The following is a 21287-nucleotide window of genomic DNA, read 5'->3' as shown; positions in this document are numbered from 1 at the left end:
CGGGTTTTCTAACCGTACGACGGAAATTGGGTGACGTCGGTTCTACTATCTTTTGCTACGGTAATTTGTTACTGTAGCAAATTAACAAATACTTCATCATATGCTACGGTCCCTGATTTCCGTAGCAAATAGTTTGCTTTGCCACACTTTTGTTTTTTGCTATGGAAATTTCCTACCGTCACAAATAAGTTTTTTTTTTATTTTTATTTATTTTTATTTTTATTTTAGTACAGCACTATAGCAGTACATGTACAGAAATACCATTGCTTAGCCATACGTGTAAAACTAATCGGTGTATTTAAAATGGTAACTCTTTCCATCAATAATCAATTAGACCCAAACACTTTATATGTTTTGAGATCAGTAAGAACTCCTGCAACAGAACCACATGCAGCAACTACAGTGATAGAGAGACAAAAAACATTGAGTAGCTGGAGTCCAAGCCATCTACTTGTCCATCTTCCTATCTTCTTCTCCGCAATAAACATCTCAATTGGGAAGTAAACTGTCAATGGCCATGAACCCCACCGATCTAAATATCCATTCTAGCTATTTACATGCCTAAAAACCAAATGCTGAAAAGATTAAGATTACTTTCTAATCTCCTGTAATAAGCCCAAGCTTAACCAATCTATGGGCTGAGAAGAGCCAAGATTGCAACTTTGCAATCTGATGACACAAGTAAATTATCAATGTTGAGCTGTAGAGCCAATAGCATTCCATTCCTGATTGCTTCAAGTTCCACAGCAAGAGCTGAAGAGCTATAGCAGGAAATGGCCTGCGCAGCCAAGAAGATGCCGTTGTTGTCCCAAATGATATTGCCACGAATGACCCACGATCCTCTTTTCTGCCGTGTCTTTCCCAAGTCTTTCTGTATCCAATAATACACAAGTCTCTCTCTCTTCACTCTCCACAAATGCAAACAGCGGTTGACAAAAAACCTGCAAAATTAATGTTTAGTGGTGTGATTTGCTGTGTTTGACAGATGTGAAGGCTTATAGGGACTTTAGGTAATCACCTGGTATGCCCCAATCAGATGAACCACAATTGCAACATTGGCAATATCAAAAATCCAATAAGCACTGAAGTATCCAAAGCCTGTAAGAAGATTTGGATAACAGAGAAAGAATAAGCAAAGGCAACAGCTCCAAGCTTGAACACTTCGCCACATCTTTTTCTTGAGTGTTATATCAGCTTCTATGCTAACACCAGTTAAGCTCCCTCTGAAGTTCCCATTCTCTGCAAAATTGAGTTTCATTCATAATTAATCTATGATGGAATACACATTAATTCATGCATGGCAGTAAGTGTATAGCATTAAGGTGAGATATAAAAACTAGTATATAGCATTCCAAATACTGTACTTGCAATTCAGTAATATGGTTTCCAGATTTTGTTCTCATAGAATTTTGTTTCATCTCAAAATGGATCCAGCAAAGTAGTATAAAACAAAATGAGGCCCTAGTAATATCCACCTTTCTCATGCACCCAGGATAAGTGTGATGCCCCGTATCTTTTTATATTATTATGTTATTATCGTGTGTGAATGTGTCAGTCTTTAAGATTATTAACGGATTCGATAATTGATTTGACGGTTTAATTAAATGATTTGAGTATAGTTAAATGATAGTTTAAATGAGGCTAGATCCAATTGATATTGGGTCGAGGTCAGACATCGCTCGTGGATCCCACAGCAGTGGAATTAGACTGAACTGAAAACGAGGAAATGATCGGCATGATCTTCTGAACCTGGAGGTACTAATATTAGCACCTCAGTGTGGGCCCTGCATAAGATATTACAGCGGGCCCACAAGCCCATAACAAAGCCCATTAGTCATATAATAAATGTATACTATATGTATTATATATATATTATATATATTATATATATTATATGTATTATAGATTAACCGACTTAAGAGGACCGACTTAGGAAACTTAAAGGAAAAGGTTGATTGTTGCGTAGGGGAGAAGCAAGAGAAGAAGAGTAAGAAAGGAGAGAGAAAGAGTGGAGAAGTAAGGGAAACAGAAGAAGAAGCCATTAAAGAGGATTCAGAAGAGAAGATTCAGATTTCAGAAACGTGTAGAAGAGGAGTTAAGGTGAGAGAGAGAGCTAGCATAAGAAAGAGAAAGAGAAAGTGGGCGAGGTCATTAAAGGAGAGAGAGGGTAGAGTTGGGAGAGGTGAGTTGTGTGTGAGGTGAAGTTGAGGAACAGGGGAGAACATGGAGAAGAGAGAGAGAGAGAGAGAAAAGGAAAGAGGAGAAAGCCTAGAGGAGAGAGGAGGAGTGGGGAGAGAAGAGGAAGACAAGAAAGAAGAGAGGAAAACCGTGGGGAGGAGAGAGAAAGTAGGAGAGAGAAAATAAAATAAAATAAAAGGGGAAAATCTACCGTTGGTTCCTACGCTTTCGAAATAGCCAGTAATTGTTCGGAGTACCGGAGGGAAAGCGGTTTTATCAGAATCAGGGTCAAATCACACACACATGGAACCAGGACAGGTAAGTAATATTGACCAACCTATGTATGATAAGTGGGTGTTTCCCTTTAATAGATATGTAGCATGCACATGATAACATAAAAGCTATTTTATGTATTCATTGATGCAATGTGCATGATATATGTTTATGTGTATTGTGCGAAAATGCATGGATTGGATGACAACTCAATGACTTGATTGAACTGCTTGAAATGGAATGTTGATAGCATTCTTGAACTGTTAATTATGCATTTGAAAGAATGATTATGCATGTTAAATGTAAATTATCATGCTCTCATATTTAAATGATGGAACTACATGAACTGTGTTCAGATGAGATTGAATGATATCATGCTCTCATGTTTAAATAATTGAATTGTATGGAATTGTGTCCAGCTTTACTCATATGAGACTGAATGATGATTGAAATGAAAAATGTATATTGAAATTGGCAGAGTATGGTAATGCAATACTGAATTGCAGATGAAAAGAGTAAAAGAAAAAGGAATATAATGTAATGGCTTCTGTAAGTCCTGGTGCCTATGTACCCAAATGGGAAGGCATGAAGCAAGACTGAAAAGTGAAAAGATTGAGTCTGTGCCGATGGCAATCCACGAGGTGTACAAGGCCTTGTGCCTAGAAGCCACTTCGGTGGTGAAGAGACAGAAGCCACTTCGGTGGTGAAGAGACTTCGGTGGTGAAGAGACAGAAGCCACTTCGGTGGTGAAGAGACGAAAGCCACTTCGGTGGTGAAGAGAAGCCACTTCTGGTGAAGAGACGCGCACTTCGGTGGTGAAGAGATATGTGCATCCTCTGGATTTGCCTAGGCTCAAGACTATAATGTCAGATAACTGAAATGCAAGTAAAAGAAAAAGGAAAAAGGAAAAAGAAAAGAAAAGGAAAAATGAGCAGGAAAAGGATAATGGAAAAGGAAAACGAAAGAAAAAAAAAATTGGAATGTATGATGTTATATGATTATTGATGCATGATGAACTGCTTGACTTACTTACATGGTTGTCTATATTGCTTACTGGGCCGCAAAGCTCATTATTGAAAATGTTGACAGGTCCTCAGACACGCGATAAGGGCAAGGGTGCTGCTACTTGACAGTACCTTTAAAGTTGAAGATGGGAACATTTTCTTTTTGTTGCAACTAATGTTAGTTTGAATGAACTGTGAATGTATATATTTCTTTGAGACTGTATGTACTTTTCTAAACACTGTTGTAAAGTCAAATGTAAGTATAACAAGACTTTAGACTGTGTACATATGTGTATGAGTCAAATTATCAGACAGGTTGTTTGTTTGTTCTAAAGAATGTTTATTCTGGTTTTAGTAGTTAAAAACAGGTTTATTTTAAGGAATGAACTGTCACGTGCCCTAGTTAAATGTCCATAATGAGGGCCCCACCAAGCCTGTGACAACTGGGGTCGTGACAATAAGTGTTAACTATTTACTACATAACCATGTGTTCTGAGATGTAATTAAATTACTGAAAACAAAAATACCAGAAAAGCAAAACATACAGTGATTATGACAAGAAAATGAAATCATTCCAAGGAGCCTCCAAGATCAAAACATTGGTATATGAACCACACACAAGAGATATTTATGATTAGAACTTAAGATCAGATCAATCTAGAAGCATCATCTAAGGGGGACCTCTGTCCAAATGCATAGCCGGAGGTTGAAACAATCTAAAAATATAATACAGAACATTTTTGGGAAAAAGGGTTCTGAGGGAGCATGAACCAGCACCCAGAGCACAGCATCAGAACACTTCAAACCGCCCATCCGAGGAAAAAAGAAACCATGAAAGCCAAAATTCATATGCTCTTCCCCATATTTTTTTTCTTTCTCCAAACTAGGTATATTTACTGATCTGTGGATTAAAACATGCCAACTTTGACAAACATATGGTAGTGACGTAAGGATAAATACATGACAATTTTTACAGTGATGTATAAAAACTAATTATGTTTAATTATAACTCATATCATGCTTATTGAGGCAGCAATTGTGTAACCTATGGCAACCTCAAACATATTCAAATATTGAATTGTTCCACAAATTGCCACTCTTCTTCCCCCTGTAGTTAAAGAATTTTTAAAATTAAAACAAACAAGTTCTTCTGAAAAAAGTAACTTTCTAAATCTGGGTTGAAAAGTTTACCTAAGTTGGCTTTGACAGCATCCATGTAAGTTGTAATTTCTTTTTCCAGTAGATGGATCTCCACACCTGTAGCACTGAGATAGAAGGTTGGAAGTAAAGAGAGTGACCATAGCGAAGAGCACCAAAAAATAAGAGATCAATGTAATTCTTCACAACTTGAGTGGAGTCATGCATTCAGGCTAGATTCATAGATGAAGTCTTTCATTACAAAAAATAAAAGAACCATACTCGCCTCAATTATTATGAGACAAAAAATAAACAAAAAAGGAATGTAAAAAAAATAGATGAAAATGGCATAAGAATAATGAGACAAAAAATAAACAAAAAAGGAGTGTTAAAAAAACTGAAAAATAAGAAGAAATATTCACCTGCTTCCCAGGCAAATTCAATCTTAGAAGCTTCTCAAAGGCATCTTCATAGTCCTGAGCACTTGTACCTACTGTGACACTTGAAATTCGAAATATGGAACCACATCAGATTAAAACTGAAATCCATTACCATCGCCGAATCATTGGCTCTTAGTTAATAGTGAAAAAATTTCTGAGTGAACCACCATGGATAACTCAAAAACTGTTTTCATTAATGGTGAATCAAGAGATTTAGGATACAAGTGTGAAAACTAATGGTGCTAAGTCAGATTGACTACCTCTATTGATTTCAAATTAACTTAGCTACATTCAAACTATTCTTCAAACGAGGACCAAGAGCTAGAATCAAAGCCAAGTTAAAGCAACATCACAGTAGAAAATTATAGACACTGATTCACTTAGCAGTGTTAAGGATACACTTATAACTTTTTAGGGTTAACCAATTACTTGTATAGTATCTTCTAAACCACGTCAATCTCAAATATTAGAACTTCTATTGACATTTGCACTCGAGAGAGACACAGATTTCAGGATAATAGAGACACTCATGAGATTCTTCTCAAAATTTATGGAGAGTTTCTTTTCATCTCTCTGTATCTCTTCGCTACCTGAAAATCATTTAAAGGAATCAATAATGACCACATTAAATATTAAAACCACTTGCAGAAGAAGCCACTAGATCCATTATTGATTAAAATTGAATCCCTCTTTACCTTTTTGAAAAAATCTAGTTAGTTGCAGGTATGTCAAATGAAAATATAGTAAGAGGTTACCTGAGAGAGACAGAGATTTCAGAATAATAGAGACCCTTTGTGAGATTCGTCTCAAAATTTTTGGAGATTTCAAAATAATAACTAAGAGCCAATGATTCGAAAATGTACAAGGTCTTATGATCAGCAAACCTTACCCTAGCAATGAGGGAAAAAGAAAATGGCAAGCCTCTCAGTTCATCAAATTTAGCTTGAAACAGAGTTCATGAGATCCTTTTAAACCTCATCGGCAACTCAAGGGTTGAAACGAAGGACTAAGCGCTGCAATCACCGACGGGAAGACAATCGAGCACCACGACCTAAGCTTCTCAGCTCCGTGCGCTGGTTCTCCACTGCAATCACCGACGAAATATCAAAGAAATCCTGTTTTATCAGCTTCGCGCGAGAATAAGTGGAAGGCGCCTAAAATAATCTTTGCTCTATCTATTTGCCACGGTAATCACCTCCCGTAGGAAATAAATGATGTAATATTACCGCCAGACTTGTACGCTACGGTAGTTTACCGTAGCATGTAGACTAAATGAGTAAGACAAGAAGGGTCAGTGGTATAAACAACGTTGTATATACGAAACTTTTCCAACGGTAATATATTACAGTGGCATTTTGTCTATCTATACGCCACGGTTATTACCGTAGCATTTAAGCATGTGTCCACCATAAAGTTTTATATATTAATCTATTATTACGAGAAGTTATGTCCGTTGTATATATTAATCCATTAAAAATCGATTTACTGAATCTATTTGCCACGGTAATTTACTACCGTGGTAAATGGTTTAAGTATTATATATATATATATTTTTTTTGGTAAAAGTATTATATATATAAGTGTATAACCAAAGTGTTTTTCACACAATTCAGTGAATATATTTGCCACGGTAATATAACCGTGGCAAATTGAATTATATCCAAAGCTTACCGCGAATGGTCTAAGTATTATAACCAATTTTCGATTTAGTAAATCTATTTACCACGGTTATATGCTACCGTGGCAAATGGTTTAAGTCTTATTATAATTGGATTTAATCAATCTATTTTTCACGGTAATGTGCTACCGTGGCAAATGATTTAAGTCTTATTATAATTGGATTTAGTCAATCTATTTTCCACGGTAATATGCTACCGTGGCAAATGATTTAAGTATTCTACCATTTTTGCACGGTGGTATATATGAAGTTGTTGCCACGGTAATAAATTACTGTGGCAAATAGTGTAATTGTGAGGGTTTTTAAGGGTGGTATATACTGAGTTTTTGCCACGGAATTGTTTTTCCGTGGCATATAATCCCTTAAATATTACGGTTCCTTTATTCCCGTGACAATATGTGACCTTTTGTCACGGTATCTTTTTTCCGTGGCAAAAGCTTCGTGGCAATTGCCACTTTTTCTTGTAGTGACTCTTAAAGAAGTGCAGATTGTAAAAGAAGAGTTTGCAATAGAGGATGAACTGCAAAACACTGTTTTTGAATTAGAGTCACTTAGACCTATGAGAGTTGATGTTCCTTTTGCTAATCTTCATATTTCTGACATAAAACTTTTGCCCTCTATTGTGTAGGCCCCCAAGTTGGAACTCAAAACATTGCCAGATCATTCAAAATATACATTCTTGGGTGATAATAAAAGTCTTCCTGTAATAATCTTAATTAAGTTCAATGCATTAGAAGAAGAGAGATTGCTTAGAGTACTTCGGGAACACAAGGAGACCATGGGATGGACCATAGTGGACATAAAAGGTTTAAGTCCCTTGACACGTATGCACAAAATCCTACATGAAAAAAAATTGTAAACCTTCTAGGCAAACTTGACATTGTTTGAACCCACCTATGATGGAGGTAGGGAAAAAGAAAATTCTAAAACTCCTTGATGCATGTATAATCTATCCAATCTTAGATAGCAAATGAGTAAGTCTAGTTCAGGTCGTTCCAAAGAAAGCTAGCATCACTGTGATTCAAAATGAGAATGGTGAGTTGGTGATCACCCGAATCCAAAATGGATGGAGAGTTTGTGTAAATTGAATGCATCAACTAGGAAGGGTCATTTTTCTCTTCTGTTTATTGATCAAATGCTTGAACATTTAGCGGGTAAATCTCATAATTGTTGTTTGGATGACTTTTCAGGTTTTCATCAAGTTCTGGTTGCACCAGATAACAAATAACTATTCTAATTGACTTAATATTGAATTAATCATCAAACAATAGGCCTCTTGTTTAATTATTAATTCAATCATATAATAAACATAGAAAATGTATAAATACCTGAGAATTAAAGAAAACTAATTACCGGAGTCTCACAATTGTCGAAAATCAAACTTCTATTAACCTTGATTGAAATATAGAATTAGCTAGACATGGGAAAGAAGAATAAAGAAATGAAAAAAGAAAACATCGTGCCCTTGCCATTCAATGGTTTCCATTCTTACTCTTTGCCTTTTTGATTGTTTCGATTATCCTTCTTGCTAATGCTGTGGTTTCTAAATTAGTCACTTTCCAATTCAGCTTCTTCCTTAGATATTTGATCACAAGAGAGAATAAAATATTTGTTTGTTGAATTAAGACATTTTGTGAAAATCCTCCTAATTTGAACAAAATCAAATCTCTAACTTTGAACATAATCAAATCCTCCATCTTAATTTGGGTCTGGTTCTTTGATTTGATTTAAAAATGTGGCGTTGCAGATTTAAACCACTTTTTTTCTAGACTTGATATCCAAATGCCCTAATCTATCCATATAATAGAAATCCAAATAAAATAACCAATTAATCTTATTAAAATACAAAGGATTTGATATAATATTAATGCAATTAAACGACCTATCATTGTGCGTCAAAATTGAGAGCTTAATGATATGTTGGAAAGAGGACTCAAAGACCTACTTTCCTTACGTTTATGAGAAACCCCAGATCCAATTTGAAAGTAGTCAAAATGGCCGATGAAGGACTGGTACATATGAAATCTTGCTAGTCAGCATCGGTTTTGAGTTGTTTTTTTTTCCGCTAAAAAGATCATTATATTAAGCGAAGAAGAAATATTAAAAATACATCAATTAATACCTTATGAGGAACCAACCTCCTTTACCCGCAACAACTATTGCCCCCAATGCACGCTTCTTCACTGGTTCCTACTTAGATTAGAAAACCACTAACTCATAAAAAGAAATCTAGGACATCCAGAGGCATCCACATCAAGTTCATTAAGGATTGAAGCTGACAAAGGAATGTTAATATCAGAAGTTCCTGTCCTAGCTGCCGAATTTGCCAAAAAATTTGCCACTGTATTAGTTTCACGATAGCAATGTGAAATCTTTCAATCTATAGTCAACAAATATTCTTGTAATTCTCTCCTGATATGAAAGATAAGTTGTATCATATAAATTGATCCTATACTATGACTGTGCATGTATTATATAAATTGATCCTATACTATGAATGGCAATATGAGTCACACATTCATGTGAGTGTGAGAGAATGGATGGAGGATAAGGATCGATGGAGACACCGAGAGAATTTCCACTACAAATTAAACCTGATCACTAATTTCTTGAATCATCGGAGTTTGGTGTCTGATATCCTTGTTTATCTCTTCACCATACATTTGTAAATCCTTGGTGAGGAAGAAAGTGATCGGAGTCTTCTCGATAGCTTCTATGTTTCTGATAGTGATAGATGGGTTTATGAGTAGTCTGAGTTTAAAAAAAAAATTTGTTTGGGAAGACTTTTCTCACACAACATTATTATATTGATTGATCTGTAACAGGGTTTTTTTTTTTTTTTTGACAAACATTGATCTGTAACAGTCAGATGTAGTAATGGTTACAGGATCTGTCGGTGGCCTCATGTATCCAGAGGTAATTGTTTTGGGCCCTAGGGTTCCTTTTAAGTTTTAACATTATTCTGAGATATTTTGCATTTTCTTTGGAATTTTGCTTCAATCAGGCAGTTGTCATTAGCAGCAGTGGGGGCAGGAAGTACGTAAAAAAAAGATAGGCTCTAGATCTCTTCCACAAATTCAAATAGGAACGCTTTTAGTCTAATCGATATAAAGTGTATCATTATAAAATGAAAATAAAGTTTCTTAACCTACCGAACAGAACAATCATGTAAAAATAGACCTAGTTCAGCATCTCATTATATATGTGTAATATATGAAGACCAGTAGAGAGGGTTGACGTAAAATAATTTTTCATCCACTTCATCTTCACAGCCTGAGTAGGAGGTCACCGATGGAGCTGCTTCTCCAACTCCAAGCCATTGGTGTTCTACTAGGTCTGCCTCTCTTCTACTATCTATGGGCCAGAAAAGGTAGCTCTGCTAACAGAAGCAAGGCCATAGAAGCTCCAGAGCCATCTGGAGCATGGCCTATAATAGGCCATCTCCTTCAGCTAACAACTTCTCAGTCCCTTCATCGAACACTTGCAGCCATGGCCGACAAGCATGGACCAGCTTTCATCGTTCGATTTGGTGTTCATCGGACACTCATCATCAGCAGTTGGGAGTTGGCCAAAGAGTGCTTCACCATAAACGACAGGGCTCTTGCAGGCCGTCCAAGAAGTGCCTCAAGCAACCACTTGAGCTATAACTATGCATTATTCGGTATGGCACCTTATGGACCTTACTGGCGTGAAGTACGCAAGTGGGTAGTTCACGAGCTGCTCTCGAAACGTCGGCTTGAGTCACTCAAGCATGTCCGATATGCAGAGATTAGCACTTGTATTAAAGACCTGCATGAGCTTTGCATGAGAAACAGCGGGAACCAGATTAAGTTAGAAATGAATCAATTATTTCAAAATCTAAATTTGAATATTCTTCTCATGGTGGTCGTAGGTAAACGATATTTCCGTGGTGTCCATTCCAAGGACAACGAAGAGGTGAAGAGGATTCAAAGCACCATAGTTAATTTCTTGAAGCTTATAGCCGTCTCAGTTGCATCAGATGTGCTTCCAAGCTTCTTAGCATGGTTGGATTGGGATGGACAACAAAGGGAGATGAAGAAGACTGCTAAGGACATGGATGTGCTCGCTGAGAGTTGGCTACAAGAGCATCTGCAAAAGAGACTATCTGGGAAAGCCCATGGTGATGATCAACAAGACTTCATTGATGTCATGCTTTCAATTCTTGAAGAAGATGCTGAATTACACGCCCATAGTCGTGATTCAGTAGTAAAGGCAACTGCACTAGTACGTATTTAGCGTTACGTTCTTCTCTATTTTCTCCCTTTCTCATTCTTGTTAGGTAATTGGATAGAACTAATTCTTAAGAGAATAGCAAAATACCCAAGTCCTTGTAACTCTCCACAACGGGTTATTCACATCAAAAGTGAGATTATTGTTCTTGTATGGAAGTTTGGAACCCCAACATCTCTCTACCTCTCTCATGAAATTTATTCTAAAGGGAATAATATCTCCTACCCCAATATCAAAAGTGAGATTATTGTAATGAAGGTCAGCGTTTTGCTTCATTGCTGCCCATTAAGTGAACGCTCACGATGAAGCCACGTCACCAAAACGCACCTCAACCTTTTGTCATTGGCTACTTTTTCTACTCTTACTTTTAGATTTATTTATGTATTATTAATTTTTTGCAGGCTTTGATCATAGCAGGAACAGACACCACTGCAGTAGCCTTGTCATGGGTTCTTTCTTTGCTACTAAACAATCCAAGGGTGCTAAAAGTAGCTCAAGAGGAATTAGACAAGCAAGTAGGTAAGAAAAGGAAAGTGGATGAGAAAGACATTGATAAACTTCCATATCTTCAAGCAATAATCAAGGAAGCACTCCGGTTATACCCTGTGGCTCCATTATTGACACCTCATGAAGTCATGGAAGATTGTAATGTTGGTGGTTTTAGGATCTCAAAACGGACACGAGTCCTAGTGAACGTTTGGAAAATACATAGAGATCCCAACATATGGTCAAATCCTTTGGAGTTCCAGCCTGAGAGATTTCTAACAAAGCATGTAGATGTGGATGTGCGAGGTAATCATTTTGAGTTGATTCCTTTTGGGTCTGGTAGGAGATCATGTCCGGGAATCTCCTTTGCCCTTCAAACCATTCATATGTTGCTTGCTCGTCTGCTTCATGGGTTTGAATTGCGAACACCCTTTGATGAACCAGTGGACATGACTGAAGGGAATGGCATAACCACACCAAAGAAAATGCCATTGGAGATCCTCCTTAGTCCTCGACTCTCTTCCCACTGCTATGAGTAGCAAAGCTTTGCTGCAGGTCTAGATGACATGCTTTTCTAATAAATAAACTTGAAAAGTGATGTAGTAAATTATTGTATGTGTATGAATCCCCTAAATAAAGAAAGAAATTCAAGGAGACGTCAATGATGATTATAAAATACTTAGTTCATATCCAAAGTGGGTTTAATAGTACATAGAGCACTTACTCCAAAGTGAGTTAGAGAAGCCATTGTGGAGCTAGCGTTCCTACAAGGAAGCTACCAATCAATTTATGCAATGGAAAGAAAGTAATTTGTTCCCACTTTCTAGAGAATTTTTATGTTATCAACTCGAAGATTTGAAATAATTTATTGTTTTAATATCACATGACTTCAAGTAACCTTTTTGTGTTCCAACAAATATTTTAAATATTTTAATTACATGGCAATTCATAAAAAGATCACCTATATTAGGATCAGCTACTACAACAACAGAATAGTCCCAACAGACAGGAGAACATGCTCTCTGAAAAGTAGTTTGGTTTCATATGGTAGGGTCGTATATAATATGATAATGTGATTATACTCTTAAGTCTTAAGTGATCAGAAACTTTTATTCCATATATGGATAATGTATAGGATATGCTGCCAACGTTTAATCCAAGATTTACTGCACCATAACTAGAGAGAAATTAAATCCATCGATCTTAGTCAAAAAGATGGGAAGGAAGTCGAGGGCCAAGAAGAACTTCCAGTGGGAGTTTCTTAGATGAGGTTAAACCAATACCTTCAGTCATATCCAGGCAAATTAGAAGGTGATTGCATATTGAACCCATGAAGCAGACGAGCACCAGTCAAGTCTATAAGGAGAAAGTGATACTCGGGCACCATCTTCTACTTGACCCAAAAGGAATCAACTCAAATTTTTTTTCCACGCACATTTATATGAAGTGTCTCTTTAATTATTGCTTGGAGGTACACTAGGTTTTCGATGTCTTTCACTTCCACGTTCGTATTCTTTCCAATCTCATTATCCAATTCTTATTGAGCTTTCTTTAGGACCTTCTCGTTGTTTAGGAGCAGAAAAATGAGCCATGAAAGGGCTACTGCAGTGGTGTCTATTGCAGCTAAGAACAAAGTCTGCAAAATAGATGGCAGGTTACTTTAGTTACTAACATCAACATCTATACCATATACACTTTCAATTAAGTTGAATTATCTTATTCTTTGGAAAGAAAAAGAATAATTAGTATTAGTAATAAAAACTGTTATTTTTAGGGTAATTTTTATTTACATCCACTAGGTTTAATTTAAGTCATTTTTTTTTATTATATAGATAAAAAGAAAAACATTTTACATTGCCTCTCCTATGGTATCAAAAAAAATCAACTAAGAATACATTGTCATTTATGATCAAAATATCTTTATGCCTTTTCAATATTATTTCTTCAATTTATTCAAATCTTGAATAAAGGTATGAGGTATCAACAATATGGTATTAGAGTATATTTTAATTGAACATGCTTCTTGTTGAAGAAATGAAACAAGAAATACATAAAGTCATTTTTGGTAAAAAAAAAATGAGATGTGTCCCAAGTTGACCTTATTGGACACCGTGAAAAGTGCCATTTTTTTTTAATTAAAAATGAGTTGGGCAAAACTCAAGGGGGAGATTCCACGATTTGATCAATGGCATACTTGATGATGTGCTCTGTTATGCTCACACCATAGAGTCAGTCTCTTTTAGCTTTGTTCTAAGGGCATTTAACTTGTTTGCTGATGCTCTGGCCCAGAAGGCCTTATTCATCATGAGTAGGATCGTTTGGCCACATCCCAATCTTTGGCTGTTGGGGTTCTCCCAGCTGGGTGTGTAACTTGATAGTTCTAATTATAAATTCATTTATTATCCCCAAAAAAAGAAAGAAAAGAAAATCACCCTTATTTGTTAAATAAGTAAACCAATGACGATTCCCTCATCTTACATTCTTCATTACTGGAAGCATAATTATGATTAAAATCGTATTGCAATGAACTAAAATTATCCAACTAAGCAAAGTTCTTACCGTATAAAGTTTAACACAACCGGTAATTATCTAGGGTGTGAACTTACACACACTTTCTACCCCAAAATGAGAAAAAAAAGTTACACATATGCAAACAATGCAGTGGCCTTCACTACTGAATCACGATTATGGCTGTGTAACTGAGCATCTTCTTTAAGAATGGACAACATGATATCAATGAAGTCTTGCCCTCATCATCATTAGCCTTCCAAGATAGCTTCTTTTGTAGATGCTCTATAGCCAACTCTCAGCAAGCATATCCATGTCCTTCGCAATCCTCTTCATTGCCCTTTGTTTCCCATCCCATCCCAATCTAACCATGAGAAGAAGCTTGGAAGCACATCTGAAGCAATCGAGATGTTAGGATTATAGCGATCTATCATACACACAATTGAATAGAAAATAAAAAAGAAAAAGAAAAAGGAGACATGGATTTTACCGTGGTTCACCTCAATGTGAGGCTATGTCCAGCATTAGGTTTTTCACTATATTCTTCTCGAAAACAATTACATACAATGTTCTGTTACAAGAGAATATATATAGTCACTTAGAAACCCTAAGCCACAACTATTCATGGGCCCAAGCCTAAATTGTAAAGAAACTCCGAGGCCTACAGAAACATGGACCTCTATAGGTTATGGGGGCGCTGCCCCCACACCCCCCATCGGGACGGCCTCCCCGGACCTTGTGTCCATTGGCAGCACAATGTGAAGCATGAGCCATACTCAACATGAGACACCTACGTGTTCAAAGAAATCAGTTATAATACTTTGGATCTTTACCTCCGTCGTTTTCATAATGAACAATACTGAAATAGTGTTCTCCAGCAATCATCTTGAGAATAATATTCATGGTTAGATCTCAAAAAAGACGATTCATGTCGAACTTAGTCTGGTTTCCACTATTTCTAGCACAAAGCTCATATAGGTCGATCTCTAATACACATGTTGAGTGAGACAAGCCGGCGGTTCGAGAGAGTAACTCTATAGCAACCAATTTGCGTGGTTGACGCCTGGTAACCTCCATATGGTGCAAAACTGAGCATTGCATAATCATAGTTGAAGTGCTTGCCTGAAGGACTTCTTGGACGGCTTGCAAGAGCTTTATCGTTGATGGTGAAGCACTCCTCGGCCAACTCCCAATTGCTGATTACAAGTGTTCGACGAACACCAAATCGGACGGTGAAGGCTGGGTCCATGCTTGTCGGCCATGGATTCAAGTGTTGGAAAGAGAGGCTGAGGGGCTTTCAACTGAAGCAGGTGGCCTGGTATATATAGGCCATGCATCAGGTGGTTCTGGAGCCTCTGTGGCCCTACTCTTGTTAAGAAAGCTACCTTTTGCCATCCATTGTTAAAGTCCATGAGTTAAGATTAGAGAGAGAAGTTTTTGGTGATGGAGAGAGAACCTAGGAGAGAGAGACTCAGTTTTACGTAGGAGAGAAGGAAGTTAGATTTAGTATCTAAGTTGTTCTTAATCTTCTTATTTTTTTAATTTTTTTATTTTGGTAACAAAAGAGCTTTATTGAGGTGGCACGACCACGTTCAACGGAGACTTATAAATGCTCCTGTACGGAGAAGTGATATAATCCATATTGAAGGAACTAGAAGAGCTAGGGGTAGATCTAAGATAACCTTAGGAGAAGTGGTGAGAAATGGATATGTATAGCTTATGCCTTGTATTTAACATGACCTCTAACATATCTGATTGGAAGGCAAGAATAAATGTAGCCGACCCCATTTAGTTGGGACAAGGCTTGTTGTTGTTGTACAAAGGGGTTTTATTATGCCAGGGATGAGATATTAATATGTCTCAGCGAAGAGTTGAACCCACGACCTCTTTACTAAGAGGTATTAGTTTCAACCACTAGAACAGCTCTGCGTTAACGTTCTTAATCCTCTTCTAATCTTGCCCCCGTTATGTATACGAGGTGAAAACGCTAAAGCAACCCTACTGATTGATACCCTTCCAATCTCCTTACGGTTGTGTAGACGAAATTTTCCAAGACAAACCCAGCTATGTCCTCCACTCATACCCAGCAGCTCCACTCTTGATATAACCCATAAGAAGTGAGAATACCATGAGGTCTACGACAACATTTCACTGCTATCCTGCTAGCTGGTTGACAGCTAAAGAAATAATGAAATAAAGAGTTGGATTTGAATCGAATACGACAGCAACATCTAGACTTTTCAGATTTGTCGTATGCTGAATCCGTATCTTTGGTCACCTTTTGTTGTATTCACGGACTAATTCATTGAACACGTTTTTTCTTCTTCTTCTAAACGAGACATTGACCTGGATGAAAGGATTAGATGGCGATATATCCTGTTCTTTTATCATTATTAATGTTCCAATATATTCTAACCCTTTCCCTCCCAAGGATTCAAAATTTACAGAAGAATCTCTTCAATTCAATTAGAGCTGAATTTATTTTATTTATTTATTTTTTCTTTTTTGATAATCATCTTAAACCATTTGTTGTTAACAAAGAGAGATAAATTAAGCCATTCAGAGAAACATAAAAAGATCATAATAATATAACCATAAAAGAGTCCTTTTGGTCAAAATGAAAAACCTGAAACTCCTTGATGGTAGGCTGATCCCTCTAGAACATTATGAATACCCATGACAATGCTGTTATTTTTTTCCATTTTGTTCAAAAGCAAAATTATATTAGGTTCTCCAATTTGAGGTCGGAGGTATCAAAATTATTCAAATTAGTAAGACAAGAGGTAGAGATTGCCACCACACATGAGAGAAACAAAATTGCGTAGCACCTTTAGCAATATAATACATTGGCGACCTACTTACATAACAAAAGTGAGTTATCTCCTTTAGCAATATAATACATTGGCGACCTACTTACATAACAAAAGTGAGTTATCTTAAAATATGATCGTAACCTAATAATTTAGTGAAGGATGCTGCTGCTGATCCAATCAAGAGATAGAGTGAGCCCAATGAGAGCAAAGATTGCAACCAGACAATCTGAGAGGATAGTCACCCTAGGGATATTATAAGATAAAGCTAAACAAAGAGAGTCTCTAATTGCATCAAACCCTAAAGCTGGTGCTGATACACCACAGCATGCCACCGAACTAGCAACCACATAATCGCCTCTTGGATCCCACACGATACAACTCTTTTCTCCCTCTTTAGTTGCTGGATCCCATGCATGTTGCATCACAAAAGATTCTGAAGCCATGATCATTAGAACCCAAAGAGGTTGATTAGGTGGGTGAACTTGCACAATAAGAGCATCAAATAAGTCGACATCACACCATATCTTATTCAAAAACAACACATAAGTAAAAGGATATGGGTAGGTGCATTTAAACATAAATTTGTTCCTAGCAAGCCAAATTCCCTTTTTTGTATTTAAAACATTTAACTTTGTATATTACTAGTTACCCACAATTAATTTTGCTGTTAAACTTGATTATAAAATTACCCAAATGCCCTTTTTTGTATTTAAAACATTTAAAATTTGAATTTCAGATTACCTAAAATCTTTGGGTAAGAAATAATGATAATACCCCATTTCATTAAGCAAATGACACTAATACCTTCAGTGTAAATTGAGTTAAAAACCTCAAGTTAAATTATGAAAATGCTCTCCCTTAAGCAAAATTACTAAAATAACCTCCCTTATATTCTTCAAGTGTTTGTCACATTTAGGGTTCGGAATTCCCTAATCAAAATGGAAGGCCTCATTTTTTCTTTCTTTCTCTTAGTAAAGAAAGTTTTGCAGATCTGGTTCAGAAAAACACCTTTTATATTTCGTGGGTGTGATCGAAGTTCTTCTTGTATTGTCGATGAGGCCTAGGTTTCATATTACCCTTTTAGATGGCCTCATATTACCCTTCTAATTTATATTAGAAAAATGGTGAATGGGCTCTGCCTGGAATGCTCCGTCTTATTGGTTCTATTATCTTTGCAAGGATTGATCATCCATTTAGGGTTTTCTTCCTTTGATTTTCTCTCTGATTTTCCATTACAAATGACCGAAATTGAAATACAAGCAACCACATTATCTCTACCGAAAAAAGAAAAAGAAAAAGGAAAAAAGAAGTAAATGGATCATAGTGGCTTTGGATTCCACTTCCGATCAACCTGAAATCTAGGAATGAAAAAATGGCCAACTGAAAAATCCTATAAAATGTCTATGAATTCCAGATCCGTACTAAAGCATCTCCGGCTGACCCGGTAGATTTCTCTCGACCTCTCTCATACTCTGCTTTTCCTGATCTCCAATGCACTTCACCGCTTAGGTATTGAACACGAACATCTAACATTCCACGAAATTAAGTTCGTATGCTTTGATTTGAAACTACAAACTGCAAGCATTTAAAAGAAATCTCCACTTTTTTAGATACTAGGAGTAATTTCGTTATTCCTGTAGTGAGCTTCCACATCAAAGCAGCTCCACAAGCATTTGAACAAGACTTCTCTTCAACTGGAGTTTCAAATTTCAGGACCACTGAAATGAAAACAAAATTTTCAACTTTCAACTTCGATTTGGTGCAACTTTTATAGCTTTTGCAAGGGGAATTCCGGTGGGTGAACTCCAATAGGGGAAAAGAGGGCGGTGGAGGCGGTTGTCTCTAACAAGGAGAGGGGGTCTGAAAGTGTCTGGCGAAGGATATTAAGAAGATGGGTGGAGGGATAATATCTTCACCCACCTAAGGGTATTTGTCACATCCCCCCAGTTAGACCTGTAAACGGATCGGATTCGGCTTGGATACACCAGTATCCGAATCCGAATCTAGAAAAAATTTAGAGATGGTATCCGAATTCGATTCCGGAACTTTATCGGATATCCGATAATAATCCGATCTGATAAACTATTCGATTATTGATTGGTAATTGTCATTTTTTTATTTTTATATTTTTGATTTACAATTTCCGGTTTCCGAATTCGATTATCAGCCCTTTTTTCTGAAAAATGTTTAATTCTTTACTCTAACTGGATAATTTTTTATTTTTGATTATCCGATTACTGGTTTCCGAATCCGAATACCGGTTTCCGAATCTGATTATCATCCATTTTAAGAGAAAAAAATGTTGAATAAACTCTATCAGGATAGTTTTTTATCCGGATATTATCCGATCCGATAAGCAATTATCCGAATTTGAATTCGGTTGCTTAATGGACGGATACAGATTTTTTTCGGTTAGAAAAATTTCGAATACGGACACCCTTAAACAAATACGAATGCGAATTCGGAGGCGGATTTTGGCTATCCATTTACAGGTCTACCCCAGCCGGTACCTATTTACCCAAGTACCCGGGGATCCATAGCCCCACAGATAAGGTCTTAGACAATAGCAACCATTCCACACAAAAGTCCAATCATTAGCAAGAATAAATCAATGTATTAATCTTATTAAAGAAATAAATCAAATGTTAAGGATCTCAAAACAAAATTAGAGTGCAGAAGTGATATCAAATCTAAAGTATACAATTGAAAATGAATAAAGGAAAGTCAAAATTATCCTAAGGGTTACATTAGGCATGTATTCTTAAGTAAAATATAGTTTTTAAATTCAAAATCTCCGTATCGAGAACGATATAGATCAACTCATAAGTCGAGCTAATTTTGGTAAGCGCAGTCGAGACATGAACATTTTTCACCGTGAATGTCAGTCTCCAAAATTTCGTACACCGTACGGATCGATCGCCAATGTCTCGTATTCTTGGATTTCGGTAACATCTGTATCTGCAACAGTGTCTAAAGTAACAAATTTCCCCAAAGGTTGAGCTCAAAAGAACTCAGCGAGTAGTTCACAAACAAATAACCAATATCACAATCCAAATCAATGCAGCACGTGATTCAATAGGACATGAGGCAAAATGCAAGTATGCAACTATACTCTAACAGATGCTAGTCTTTAATGGTAGACACGCATTAAGATAGAACACCAGCCTCCTCTATCTAAGTATCGTCAGTCTAATCTCTCATGGGTTGGTTATCGGTCTTGAGATCCCAGGCAAGGGGTCAAGGCATCCTTCTTGGACTATCACCATGGCTAGGGTTTAGGTCACCACTCTCTCGCCACACCATTGGCATGAGTACTAATGTGTGTCAGAGATAAGCCTAACCCAATGCTAGTCATCTACTTTGTCACATCATACTAAGTCCAGATACCTCCCCTCATGCTTCTTGCCTTATTGGTTTAGTATCCTTTCCTATCTAGAGTCAACGTTTCGTTATTGAACTACGCCTTCCCTTAACCCTATTGATCATCCACATATAATATAGGCGGGAAGCTCTCGTGCCCCCTCATGCTTCTCGCCTTCTTGGGAGTCAACGAGCCCAAGCCTATTTTATGCAATCCTATCAATGAATGGCCTGTTGTGTCCCCTCAAGCTTCTCGCATTATTGGGTGCCCACCAACCAAATGCCGTTGTCATGGGTCATTGGCATCAATACCCCGCCGATAGGGTGATGATATGATGGGGTTTCTAACCAAACTCAACTAGACTTCCTACTTATGACATCCAGTAATTGTGAAAAACGTCAAGGGGCATCATAGGATTGTGTCCCATACCACCTCCATTGATGTCCCAAGATAGAAACATGCAAATGGTATTCCCTAATTCACAATCACAACTTACATTCACATTACAAGATGGATCACATTCTCAATTAAACAAGTCAATCTAAGTCCATGCAGTCACATGTTGATCCATATTTCATAAACATTAATAATCACATGTATACTGAAATTTCGAAATTTCAGAGTCATAATAATCATTCATAAACCCTAAAATAGCAGCATGTAATCATATAAGCAAGTTTCATAACAATCAAGAATGTAACAATGGTTATGTGCAAGTGAACGTCCTCACCTTGCTATCGATTTGTAACCTTATAAATTAGGTGTAAGAGTATGTTCACGCTTCCCAAAAATTCCTATTAACATGTTGGTTTAAAGTTAGAAACAACCCTAGAGGTATGGTGTTGAAAAGAGAAATAAATGACCAACTTGGCAGTGGGTGGGTTGGTCAGTGGGGTTGCCTGGGGCAATCAGGGCAATCATCTCGGTTGCGAGCATTACCCACCCCCTTACTCAACAATAGGGCACCAGAACCGGAATCTCCTACTCCACTCTAGTTGAACTAAGCCATGTCAACCTTGCTTGAGGCAGCAACCCTTTATTTTGAAAAGGTTGATGCAGGGGCCCACTTAAGCTGTATTAAAAGATCAGTTAGACATTTGATTAATTAACATTTCTTTTTTTGATTGACCTCCTCCTTTCTTTAGAATCTGCCAAAGC

At 37.0% G+C, this 21287-nt stretch overlaps 2 protein-coding genes across 3 annotated transcripts; one reads left to right on the top strand and one right to left on the bottom strand.

Moving 5' to 3' along the window:
* Positions 1–289: 289 nt before the first annotated feature.
* LOC149011919 (amino acid permease 3-like) lies at positions 290–6155 on the bottom strand. 2 transcript variants are annotated; one of them, XM_089163123.1, is made up of 5 exons: positions 5922–6155; positions 5015–5787; positions 4647–4720; positions 1019–1239; positions 290–941 (listed from the first exon to the last, which is right to left on the bottom strand). In XM_089163123.1, the coding sequence occupies exons 3-5, from the start codon at positions 4669–4671 to the stop codon at positions 762–764; spliced, it is 426 nt and encodes a 141-aa protein (XP_089019249.1). In that variant the 5' UTR covers positions 4672–4720; positions 5015–5787; positions 5922–6155; the 3' UTR covers positions 290–761. The 2 variants fall into 2 exon arrangements, with proteins under 2 accessions (XP_089019249.1, XP_089019248.1); XM_089163122.1 differs by having other exon boundaries at positions 5015–5093.
* Positions 6156–9975: 3820 nt separating this feature from the next.
* LOC149011918 (strychnine-10-hydroxylase-like) lies at positions 9976–12070 on the top strand. Its single transcript, XM_089163563.1, has 2 exons — positions 9976–10955; positions 11363–12070. The coding sequence occupies exons 1-2, from the start codon at positions 10002–10004 to the stop codon at positions 11984–11986; spliced, it is 1578 nt and encodes a 525-aa protein (XP_089019689.1). The 5' UTR covers positions 9976–10001; the 3' UTR covers positions 11987–12070.
* The last annotated feature ends 9217 nt before the right edge of the window (positions 12071–21287 follow it).

Source organism: Hakea prostrata, chromosome 7 (genome assembly GCF_041222555.1).
Source record: "Hakea prostrata isolate BN-2017 chromosome 7, UWA_Hpros_2, whole genome shotgun sequence".
NCBI lineage: Eukaryota > Viridiplantae > Streptophyta > Magnoliopsida > Proteales > Proteaceae > Hakea > Hakea prostrata.
The sequence above is the reverse complement of the archived record's forward strand: the minus strand, read 5'-3'. Positions and strand labels throughout refer to the sequence as shown.